The sequence below is a fragment of the Arachis hypogaea genome, chromosome 19 (assembly GCF_003086295.3).
Source record: "Arachis hypogaea cultivar Tifrunner chromosome 19, arahy.Tifrunner.gnm2.J5K5, whole genome shotgun sequence".
In the NCBI taxonomy this organism is placed as follows: domain Eukaryota; kingdom Viridiplantae; phylum Streptophyta; class Magnoliopsida; order Fabales; family Fabaceae; genus Arachis; species Arachis hypogaea.
Window position 1 is genome coordinate 131,419,112 of NC_092054.1, and position 11,157 is coordinate 131,430,268.

The following is an 11,157-nucleotide window of genomic DNA, read 5'->3' on the forward strand; positions in this document are numbered from 1 at the left end:
ATTTCACAGGCAGTCAGTATTGTTAGCAGGTTCATGGAAAATCCGGGTAAGGCACACTGGGAAGTAGTCAAGTGGATATTAAAGTACTTGAAGGGTACCATTGACATAGGTTTATGCTTTAGTGAAAAATCATGTCAAATCAACGGCTTTGTTGATTCTGATTATGCTGGTGATCTAGAGAGAAGACGTTCTACGACCAGTTATGTATATAAAATACAAGGTGCTCCAGTTAGTTGGCGATCGATGTTACAAGCTACAGTGGCACTATCTACTACAGAGACTAAGTACATGGCAGTAGCAGAAGGGGTAAAAGAAGCATTGTGGCTAAGGGGTCTTCTAGATGATTTGGGATTTCAGCAAGATTGTGTGAATCTGAGTTGTGATAGTCAAAGTGCAATTTATTTGGCTAAAAATCAGGTTCATCATGCTCGTACCAAGCATATTGATGTAAGATATCACTTCGTGCGTGATGTTATAGAGAAAGGCAACATTTCTCTTGTAAAAGTACACACAGATGAAAATTCTGCAGACATGCTGACTAAAGTAGTGTCAGAAAGCAAGTTCCAGCACTGTTTGGAATTGCTCAATGTTATTCCATGTTAGGCATGGGGATACGAATACCGTACTTTGATTGTCCAAAATTTGAGTAGATTTCAAATTTTGACCAAGTGGAGAATTGTGAGAATAAAGGAAGGATAAGAGTAATTGTAGGAAGTAAAATAAATGAGTTTTAATAGGAGAGAACTCAAAATGTTTAGTAAGGAGTTTTTTGTCGGAGAATTTTATTTTTATTCGTTGAAGTTATAGCATAGAGATACTATATATACGTCTCTAGAATTGTAATTGAAGTCAATAACAATAACAATATCCTTGTTCATATCATCTTATAGAGTTAGTTAGAAGAAATCTTTCATATTGTTTTTCCTCTTTACAAAATATATAGCGAGTGCATTACTGTGAGTAGTGTTCAATTTCATATTAGTTTGTATCTATTAGAAGTCAAAATTCCGCTGTAGACTCAACAATAAGGAATTCATCGTAGTAACAAAAAGAAAGGGCCAAGATTGTCCTTAATAGGGAGATTTGGTAGATAAATTTTCTAACAACCAAATCAAAAGAGGAGAGTTAAAGAAGTTACGTGAGACCAAACTATTATCAATACCCATCTACGTGCCTCTCGCCACCCTGCAGTCATGGAGCACATGAAACAAAGATTCAGGGGATACACCACAAATAGTACAACTGTCTTCCTCCACCATATGTCTTCTGGCGCGTTCTGCATTGGTCAAAAGGGCTTAGTGCACTACGAACTAGTAGAAAGACCGCAGCTGTTGCGAAGCCTCCAACTTCCATATTTTTTAGAATAAGGAAGCATTTGATTCATCTGCATGCCCCAAAAAGATAGCACAAGTCGACTTTATGGAGAAGACACTAGTCGATACCAGAAGCCAAACCAAACTATTGACTCTTAACCCAAGCTTAGAAGATTTAATAGAAGCGAAACTAGAATACCAATCATCTCCCAGCATAATACCAATCCGGTCATAGTCCCAATGAAAATTAATAACAAACTCGCAAATTCTCTCTTTCAGCACTTCTGGCTGAGCAAAATTCACAAATTTATGAATATTTGGTATTCATTGGTCGGTCCAAAAAATAATCTCAGTATCGGATCCGACCCTCCATATGAGATTATTTTGAAAATTCTTTCAAATCCTTTGGATGCTTTGCCAAGAATTCGAAACTGTTTTGATCTTTTTAACAACAAGAAGAGTAGCTTTACCCATCCATATTTACTTCGAAGAATTTTAACCCAAAGATCTCTATTACGGACAAGTTTTCAGGCTAATTGCATCAAATTTACATTATTAAAAACCCACACAAGTCTAAAGCCGAGACCTTCTTGCGCCTTAGGCAAACAAAGAGTTTTCCATTAAAAAAGATGAGGCTTTCTAACTAAATCAGCCCCCCGGAACAAAATTGCGACATATGCTGTCAATTTGATCACAAATACTCAAAGACAACTTTATGGTTTGCATTACATAAGATGGGATAGTTGATAGAGTCGGTTGAGTAAGAGCGACTCTACCTGCCAAAGAAACGTTGCAGGCTTTTCAAGAGTCAAGGCGTTTCGATATTCTGTCAAGAATGAATATTACATTTAAATATATCATGATTATAAAATTAATTCATAATTTTATATTTATATTTTTGGTAATTTTTATTCTCATTTATTTTTCTAAGTCCAAGTTTAAATTTGGCACATCTCCTTATTAAGTATATTCAAATATATCATGATTATAAAATTAATTTATATTTTTGGTGTTTCTCATTCTTATTCATTTTTTTAAAATTTTTTCTTTAATTATATGAAATCCAAAAAACACCATATGAGAAGATAAAGTATGACAACTAAAGTAAATGTATAAATAAAAGCAATAAATGAAGATATAGTTTTGTACAACTCTAATATAAAAGGTCTATGCCTTTTTTAAAAATAAATGAATTCAAATTTTAAAATAATAAGCTATATTTTATTTATATTATATTTTAGTTGAATAATTATATACAATTATATACTAATTATCAAATAAATATTTTGTAAAATATTTTTAATATAAAACAATTCAAATTTAACATTAGTTTATATATTATCTAATCAATCTCTAAATAATATAATAGTTATTATAATACACTATATAGTATAATTAATTTACCTCTTTGCACATTGTACGGGTCTCATTCTGGTTAGTATTATTGCTATTATCTTTTCAACCGGTTCCATAAACAAAACTATATGTATCGAAATTTGAATAAGATAAAAATAAAAGAGTGAGACTCACCCTACCTCATTTTAATTTTCTGATGAAGAGTAGAAAAGATGAAATTGTTTTGATTCTCCTAGAACTATAATTTGGACCAGCCTGATAATTAAGAAGGATATACACTTTTTTTTAGAGTTAGTAATTAATTAAGGAAAGAAGAGTAGAATGGAGCTGTGGAAGCTGTTCATGACTGCATTAATGCCGGTTCTTAAGCTGATAATCATCACTGCTGTAGGAGCATTTCTTGCTCTTGATCGCTTTAATTTGTTGAGAGACAATGCTAGAAAGCATTTGAATGCAGTAAGTTATTTTATTTATTTTATTTATTTTCTAAATACTTTATTTAAACTAATTTGTTAAGAGACATCTTTCTTGATTCCAAGGAATGTCTTTTTCAAAAATGGAACAAATGATGTTAATTCATTAGTTCATCAGAGTCACAAAGCAAGAAACATATCATCAACTATCATGTTCTAGCTTCATTCTCACAACTCTTGCTGCTCAAAAATCAATACAATCAATGAGACAACTACCTTAATAATTTCGCTGCTCAACACTTAATGATGTTTTTCTTTTTTTCAGTTGGTGTATTATGTGTTCATTCCAGCTCTTATATGCAGCATCCTGACAAAATCTATAACATGTAGGAGCCTGGTTATGCTGTATGTTGTTTTCTTCCTACTCTGCATTTTCTTTTGGTTTTGCATTTAAACCATTCATGAATTGCTTCCCCTAAGATTCTTTCACTGTATGAATCATGCAGGTGGTTCATGCCACTGAACATTCTTCTGACATTCATCGCCGGGTCGGCTTTAGGATGGTTACTTATGAAAGTAACCAAAGCTCCTCATAATTTGCAAGGCCTTGTTTTAGGCTGCTGTGCTGGAGGTAGCTTAAATTAGCCAAGTCCAATTCAATGTAATACAATTTTTGTTGATCATAAAAAAGGATGTGGATTTTTTCGACGAATTTGATTTGTAAAGTTCCGCGCAGAGTTCATCATTCATGAAGTTTTTCTCTTCTCATTAATTTGAGTTTGTTGTATTTTGTAAACAGGAAATCTTGGAAACTTGCCTCTGATTGTAATTCCTTCAGTTTGTAAACAAAGTAGTAGTCCTTTTGGAGATGTAGATGTTTGTTATCAAAAAGCAATGGCTTATGTTACTCTTTCTTTGGCTGTAAGACAATTTAGTATTTGAAAATTTAATTATGTTCATATATCAGAAAAATTTGACAACAGTTAATTAAGATTTTTTTTAATGTTTTATTTCATTATGATGTACCAGGTTGGATGCATGTACTTTTGGACTATTGTGTACAGCATAGTGAGAGCATATTCATGCAAGGTTTCTAGTGTCAGAAATGTTGATGATTCTACATCATATCCATTGGATTTAATAGAATCAGATCCTGAAAACCATACAAAACCTTCAAATGGATTAGTTGTTACTTTAGAGGAAAAACCAACTCCTGATGTAAGAGCAGAGGTTTATTCATTGTTCTAGTAGATATATATACACTTTGCGCACTTTTCAATATCTTTTGTGAACTATTTAGGGTGCGATTGGTTTGTGTTTTTATTTTCTGATATAATTTTATTGTTTTTATTATTTTCTCTTTTTCTTTTACAAAATTTTCTGAAAATAGAAATGCAAATCAAATACACCATATATATTTATCAGCAAATTGTTTTATGAAGTGACTTAGAAGGTCTTAAATTTTTTTCGTCCATTTTTATACAGGTAGGCAATCATACAAAGCTTATGGAAACATTGAAGAAATTAGTAGTAAAGCTCAATTTGAACATCCTATTAACTCCTGCAACAATTGCAGTGGTATGCCAATATTTCTTCTGAATTCTTCATCCCTATATCCTTATTGTTCTCTTTCTTTTAAGAATAAGTGATCAATTTGCAACCTGAAATTATGGCACTTTCAAATAGTTCCAGCATTTAATAAATGAAAACTTCATATTAAAAATGTTAGTTAAATTGGCCAAATTTTTACTAGAACATCATTAGGATTTGACATATTTTTTGCCTCTAGATTGTTGGTTTGGTGATTGGTGTAATCCCTCAACTTCAAAAGCTGTTTATTGGCGAAAATGCCCCTCTCCGTGTAGTTCAGGACTCTACATCCATGTTGGGGTAAGATTCAAAAAACCAACTATATCAGCATCCAATTTTATGGTCCAAGTTACTAAGGTAATTATCAAGTTCATTTTACAATTTGTTTTTCTGATCTGCAGTGATGCATGCATTCCAGCAATCACTTTACTAGTTGGAGCAACTCTTCTTCAGGGTAATAATCACTATCAGCTTGATGTTCTTCTACCTGAAGAAAATCTAATGATAAAAAATACTTGGTTAATTTTGTTTCAGGGTTAAAAGGGTCAGGAATTAAGGTTTCAATTGTTATAGGGATCATTGCGGTTAGGTTCATCGTCTTACCAATGCTAGGTGTGGGCATTGTTAAAGGTGCAGTGCATTTTGGTGTGATCCACCATGATCCATTATATCATTTCACTTTGCTGTTTCAATATGCTGTTCCTCCTGCAGTGTCCATGAGTAAGTTCAGCTTCAACATAACCAAAATCTCTATTTTCAGTAACATCATTACTAGAGATTAAGGGTATTTTTAAGGCAGAAAACTACTTTTCTTAACAAAGCATTGTCTAAATGTACATATATTACTCTTTCCACTTTTGATTCGTACAATAGTTTGAAACTTTTTTCAGTATGTGCCTGAGATTTTGGAATAATACTATTATGAATCTGGCACAGGTACAATTACTCAATTTTTCGGAGCTGGTGAAACAGAATGCTCAATCATCATGCTAGCAACTTATGCCTGTGCCTCAGTTTCTGTTACTGTCTGGTCTACCATTTTCATGTGGATTGTGACATAAATGTATTTCTAATACCAACTCTAAGGGATTTTTTCCTGCGATAGAAGAAACTCCAGCTGCACTTTGTTTCAAGTACTTCAGTTCTGTGTAGTGAATCAAATTTGTCCTTAAAATTTACTACAATTGTAAACGTTGGTAATGCTGCCTCTATATATGTTAACATGCTATGAAATTTGGAATTAAACAAATATCGGAAAAATATAATGTAAAACAGAAGTACAATTCATTACAAATTAGTGTTTTTCCATCATTTTTGGCATATGGAAGAATTGATCTCATTAGTCATTACGATATATTACAATATTAAATTGTTACAAAGCTAATAGAAAGTGCCTAATGATGGAACACACTACATTGTTCTTGTTTTTCTCTGCAATTTCTCCATTCAGCAACGTATGTGCATAAATATACAAACCTGCCCTCTCCCCCTTCCCTGCCAAGGTTCATACACCTCCAATACCACACAAAATTTTGAGAATTACAAGCCACTCCATGAATCTCAACACGGTTCTATGTTTGGTTTATCATTTTCTCTTTGCCAATTGGAATGTCTTCTTTAAGAAGAGATTTGCAGCTCTATCGTCCCTGTGGCACAATACTCTCAATATTGTATTAGGGTCTGACCTATTCCATTTACCTGTAGTTGGAGGCATTGGTAACTTCTGTCCATTTGTCATTACACCAATGGCACTTCCTTCACAAATGACAATGCTGAAATCTTCTATCAACTGTTCAGTGCTGAGGCTCATCAATGCAATGACTCCCTCCACCACTGCAGCCTCTCCATTCACCACGTGTTCTGATATCAGTCCTTCTATAGATGTGCTGAAAGCTCGCTTCATCACATCAAAATCCTCTTTGATGATCTCGTGATCAGACCGGTGGAACACGCGAGTGTTTCCACCAGCAAGCAAGACCATAAGGAATGCATCAAAGGAGGCCTTCATGACTTCCTTCATTGCCATTGGTTGAGCTCTTTCTATAAGAAGATTGGACATCAGAGTCACATTTTGCTTGAGGATTCTCAATGCAGGCCTAATCTGTCCCCTGGTTACTCCCCCAGAATACAGGCCATCATAGAATACAGAGCTAGAGTCAAGGAATATGAGACGGTATCCAGCAACTTCCGAGACATGCTGGCAGGAAGCTAGAATAGACTTCTTGATTGAGTCAAAGTATACAGAACCATTGTTTTGAGCCCTGTGGCTATTCCCAAGACGAATGCGGCTTGAAGGAACAACTCCTGGGTTTGTAGCAAGCAATGTGTCCAGATAATGGATCTGGGTAAGGAGATAGTGCAAGGTATTGAGCCGAACATAGAGGCGCTGCGTTCCACGGCTAGTCGATGGCCGAGGATTTTGACCTTCATGTGCTTTATTAACATTGTACAGATCTTTATGACCAGCACCACATGGAGCGGCTTTCTTCCATAGTTTGAGGAATTTTGAATTCTGGCTGCACCTTGTCAGTGGTGGAAGTACCGGGATGTAACTCTGCTTTGAACCTGAAGGAAAATAGAAGTTAAAAGAATGAAATACCCTCACTTTTCTAATCTATTGTAGCAATTTGAGGACCATCATTCTACCATTGTTTTGTGCCTTGTATTTCCTATTCTAATGCTATATGAAATTATGAATTCCTGGTACTTACCACATGCTGCAACAAACATCATGTACTCTTGGAAGAGGCTCCCCAATCCATCGGCAAGAGCTCGAACTAATTCTTCAGTAATTGGTATTGGAACTTTGAAGAATTCTTCCACAGTTGTGGTGGTCATTTGCATCAGCTCCACAGCCGATTGTGCATATGGCTCCGTTTTGGATTTCGGATTCCATGTCTGCAGTAAAAGTAAACAAGGAAATTATAAGCTATATCCCATCATTACAATCTGTGATTCAATTTGATGGAACAAGGATCTCAAAGCTAAAACTCACTTCAGTTTCTTTTGCTCTTTGCAGATATTCTCTGGCTTTCTGCAGTGAATCATATATCCATTTTCCCAGACGAGTCAATATGACTGAATCAACATCATAGGGAACCATCTCTCTCACCACTGTCTTGCCACCATCCTCACTCTCAGTAGCGTCTTCAACAACTGTTTGGACAATAGCCTTTTCAAGCTTTGCAGCCCTATGCAATACCTGAACCGATTCACTGGTCAGTGAGGTCAATTCATTTATGTACTGCCTCAGCATTTGCCGGTAGCAGTTGTGCAGTGCCATCGCCGCAACTGCGCCTGCTGTTGAGTGCCATTTCTTAAACATTGGAGTGAAATTTTGTCTTTCCTTCATCACCAGACCTTCAGTTTCCTGAGCTAATTCAAGAAGTACTTCACTCAACTCTTTCTTTCTCTCAAATTCAGCAGACTTTGCATTCACTGCCTCAAATGTCTGCACTCACAAAAAACCAATACATCATGAATCATGATTACATTGATTAACTAGATTATAAATGAGAATAGTGAACAGAAAACATATTATAACAAACCTTGTCAAATGCATATGTCATGGAAGAACGGATGTAATTTTCAACGCGCTCATGGGGCGCTTTGAATATGGCTATGTCTCCATTCTGTGCCCCTTCCCCATTTGTGATTGTCAGATCTTCACCTAAAATCTTGGAAGCTGTCAATACCAAAGGAAGAAGGATTTCGATTTGGTTAGCATTTCCTCTCATGAAATACTCATGGTAATTAAGTAACCTCTTCTCCGACCAATCTAGCATTGATCTTACAACTGATGACAATATCTTAACAAAAATGGCATCCTTTTCCTTCTTAACATCATTTGCTACTTCTTTCAACATTATATGTGAGGCAGTGAGAAGATCAGGCTCTATCTGCCCTGTTAAAACATACTGATAAAACAGCACCCAAGTGAAGCACACATTGTGAATTGGCAATGTTATCCCAAACACAGACCATGTCTTCTTCATCAGCTCAAGAAGCTCATCAACCTCATCAAGGACTAATGTGTCATCCCTGATATCGAAAACCGATTGCAGGAGGGCAGTGTAGAGGTGGATGTTGAAGGGGAATCCATCAGCCCAGTGGCAAACATCAGTGGGGGTTCCATTGTGGCTTCTCCATGAAAGGGAAACCACAGAGTTGCAAAGGGTCCTCATGGTATCTGAGTTCTTGCCAGTGTCAATAGGCCCGGACTCACTGCTGGTGAGGATGTCGTGGAAGCGCTTGGCAAATGGGTTGTTATTTTCAAGAGGGAGTGATGGGTGGAGGAGGAGACCTGCTTCAAGCATCTTGAGCTGCCTCCTCTGCCACATGTGGTACTCAGTGGAGTCACTGAATTCTGAGGGCTTTAGGTGCCTTAAGAGTTCCAAAGGGATAATGATTGTTTCTGATCTTCTCCCTGCCTGCAATGCAACCGCACTGATTTAAATATCCAAATTTGTTATGCTTAGTGGAACATAATTATTCTTCAAAAGGCTCAAATTATCACAACATACTCAATTGTTAGCTTCTCTTGCAGCAACTTAAAGATCTAAAGAGGGAAAAATATCAATGAAAATTTTCAAACAGGTGACCAATTCATCACAATAAGTGAATGACAGAATCCCAATTGCACATAACATTCAATTAAATCAACATATCTTTGCACCAAAGAGAGAAAAATATCAATGTAAAAGAACAAAAATAATTTTTTTTTTTATACAAATTTGCCTCTTCTAAATACCAAGTTGCACATAGAGATAAAAAAATTTGACAATTTATAAAGGAGGAAAAACAAAAGAGAAGACTGATTAGATTACTTGGCCAACGACGGTTCTCATTAGGGTTTTCCTGAGCTTATTATCATCGTGCTCCGACACTCTCATCTGCTGCCTCATCATCTCCGCCGCCGTCATCGGCCTCCGAGGCCTCATCGGTGGAAGCAACCCGTTAATAGACGGGCTACTACCTCCCGCCACCGGCGACGACGGCGTCGACAACCCTCCCCCGACGTTAACACCAAAACCGGCCACCATCCTCCTCGACGGCGACCTCTTCAGCATCTTCAATCCCAGCATCTTCTTCACCCTGCTCGTCGGCTTCGTCACCACCTGGTTCCCCTTCCCTCCTTCACCGGCGCCATTGTTCTCGTAATTCGAGTAGAACGTCAGGGCGTGCTTGCCGCCGAACCCCGGCGCCGACCGGCACGCCGTGAAGAAAATCTCGTACGATGTCTGTCTCACATCGTCTTCGCTGAGCCCCTCGAGCTTCTCGAACGGCCAGGCGAGATCGTCGACGGGGGTGGCTATGGCAGCAGAGACGACAGAGGCTACATCCCCCCGCGGCTGAGTTGGTGGTGGAGGTAGTCGACACGAGAGGAGGAGAGGGAGGGGTAGGACTCATGGCGGGAGTGTTGACCCATGCGACGGCGGGGACGATGGACGGGTCAGAGTCCGACGATGGCGGTAAGGGTGTCAGTGGCAGCGCGTGAGCGCGAGGAGTCTGATCGCTGTGTTTGTGTTGTGTGTTATTTTTGGCGCCAAAGTTAGTTAGTGGTGTAAGCGTGTTGTCTTTTTTTGGGGAGGAGAGAGTTAGATTTAGAAAAAGAATGCATGCTTTATGGTTATTAAAAATGGAAAGACATTAGAATAGGATAGATCATAGAGGATGGTGATGAGTTGTGTTAGGTAGTTTGTTAATTAGTTATTTACGTGACAGCAGTTTCGTGCATGATTATAACGGTAACCGATGCACCGGCCTTGTTCATTTGATAACAAATTAACAATGCCTCAAGCCCTCCAACCCACTGTGTGCCACAAGAAGATGTGTTGTATTTTTATTTGAGGACTATTAGGGTAATAACTTTTGTGATTTATAGCCTTTAATAAAGTTTTTAATGGTGTGAGATTTTGGTGTGGAATTAGTTATTTTTCTTTTATTGATTACATACTGACCAAAATTTAATAAAGTTGCTGGCTTATAGATTTTTTCTTTTTATTTTTTTATCTTAAGTAAATTATTATTTATTCGTAAAAGTTTAGAATTAATATTGATAAATTTATCTACGAATAAATAAAATTATTATTTTTATTTATGAAAGATGGATTTTTACTAATAAAAATTATTCGAATTCTAAAAAATTATTTAAAATCTCTAAAATATCCTTTAAAATAATCTAACTTTAACATCTTTTTGTACTTTATGCCATCACTCCCACCCAAATCTTTTTTCACCATCACTCTCATTTTTAACCACTACCATCACTGTTGTTATCACCATCCCCAAATCTTTCTCTTTACCACCACCAAGAAGAGTGAGAAAGAAAGCTGAAACAAAGAGAGTAAGAGAATGACTAAAAAGAGATGTTACTCATCACTACTGAAAAATTCATTTTGAAGAGGAGGAGCATTCAGATTCAGAATTTCACATTTAAATTCAAACAACAATACCTCAACAGAACCATATTATTACAGATTCAG

At 36.7% G+C, this 11,157-nt stretch overlaps 2 protein-coding genes across 2 annotated transcripts; one reads left to right on the plus strand and one right to left on the minus strand.

The window, feature by feature from the left end:
* Nucleotides 1-2,792: 2,792 nt before the first annotated feature.
* Nucleotides 2,793-5,921, plus strand: LOC112779624 (protein PIN-LIKES 3). The gene is made up of 10 exons (XM_025823952.3): nt 2,793-3,125; nt 3,408-3,487; nt 3,589-3,713; nt 3,882-4,003; nt 4,112-4,300; nt 4,568-4,660; nt 4,872-4,972; nt 5,074-5,126; nt 5,207-5,392; nt 5,609-5,921. The coding sequence occupies exons 1-10, from the start codon at nt 2,991-2,993 to the stop codon at nt 5,731-5,733; spliced, it is 1,209 nt and encodes a 402-aa protein (XP_025679737.1). The 5' UTR covers nt 2,793-2,990; the 3' UTR covers nt 5,734-5,921.
* On the minus strand, nt 5,906-10,273 carry LOC112778755 (protein unc-13 homolog). The gene is made up of 5 exons (XM_025823044.3): nt 9,499-10,273; nt 8,221-9,102; nt 7,668-8,123; nt 7,384-7,570; nt 5,906-7,237 (listed from the first exon to the last, which is right to left on the minus strand). The coding sequence occupies exons 1-5, from the start codon at nt 9,754-9,756 to the stop codon at nt 6,258-6,260; spliced, it is 2,763 nt and encodes a 920-aa protein (XP_025678829.2). The 5' UTR covers nt 9,757-10,273; the 3' UTR covers nt 5,906-6,257.
* Nucleotides 10,274-11,157: the final 884 nt, after the last annotated feature.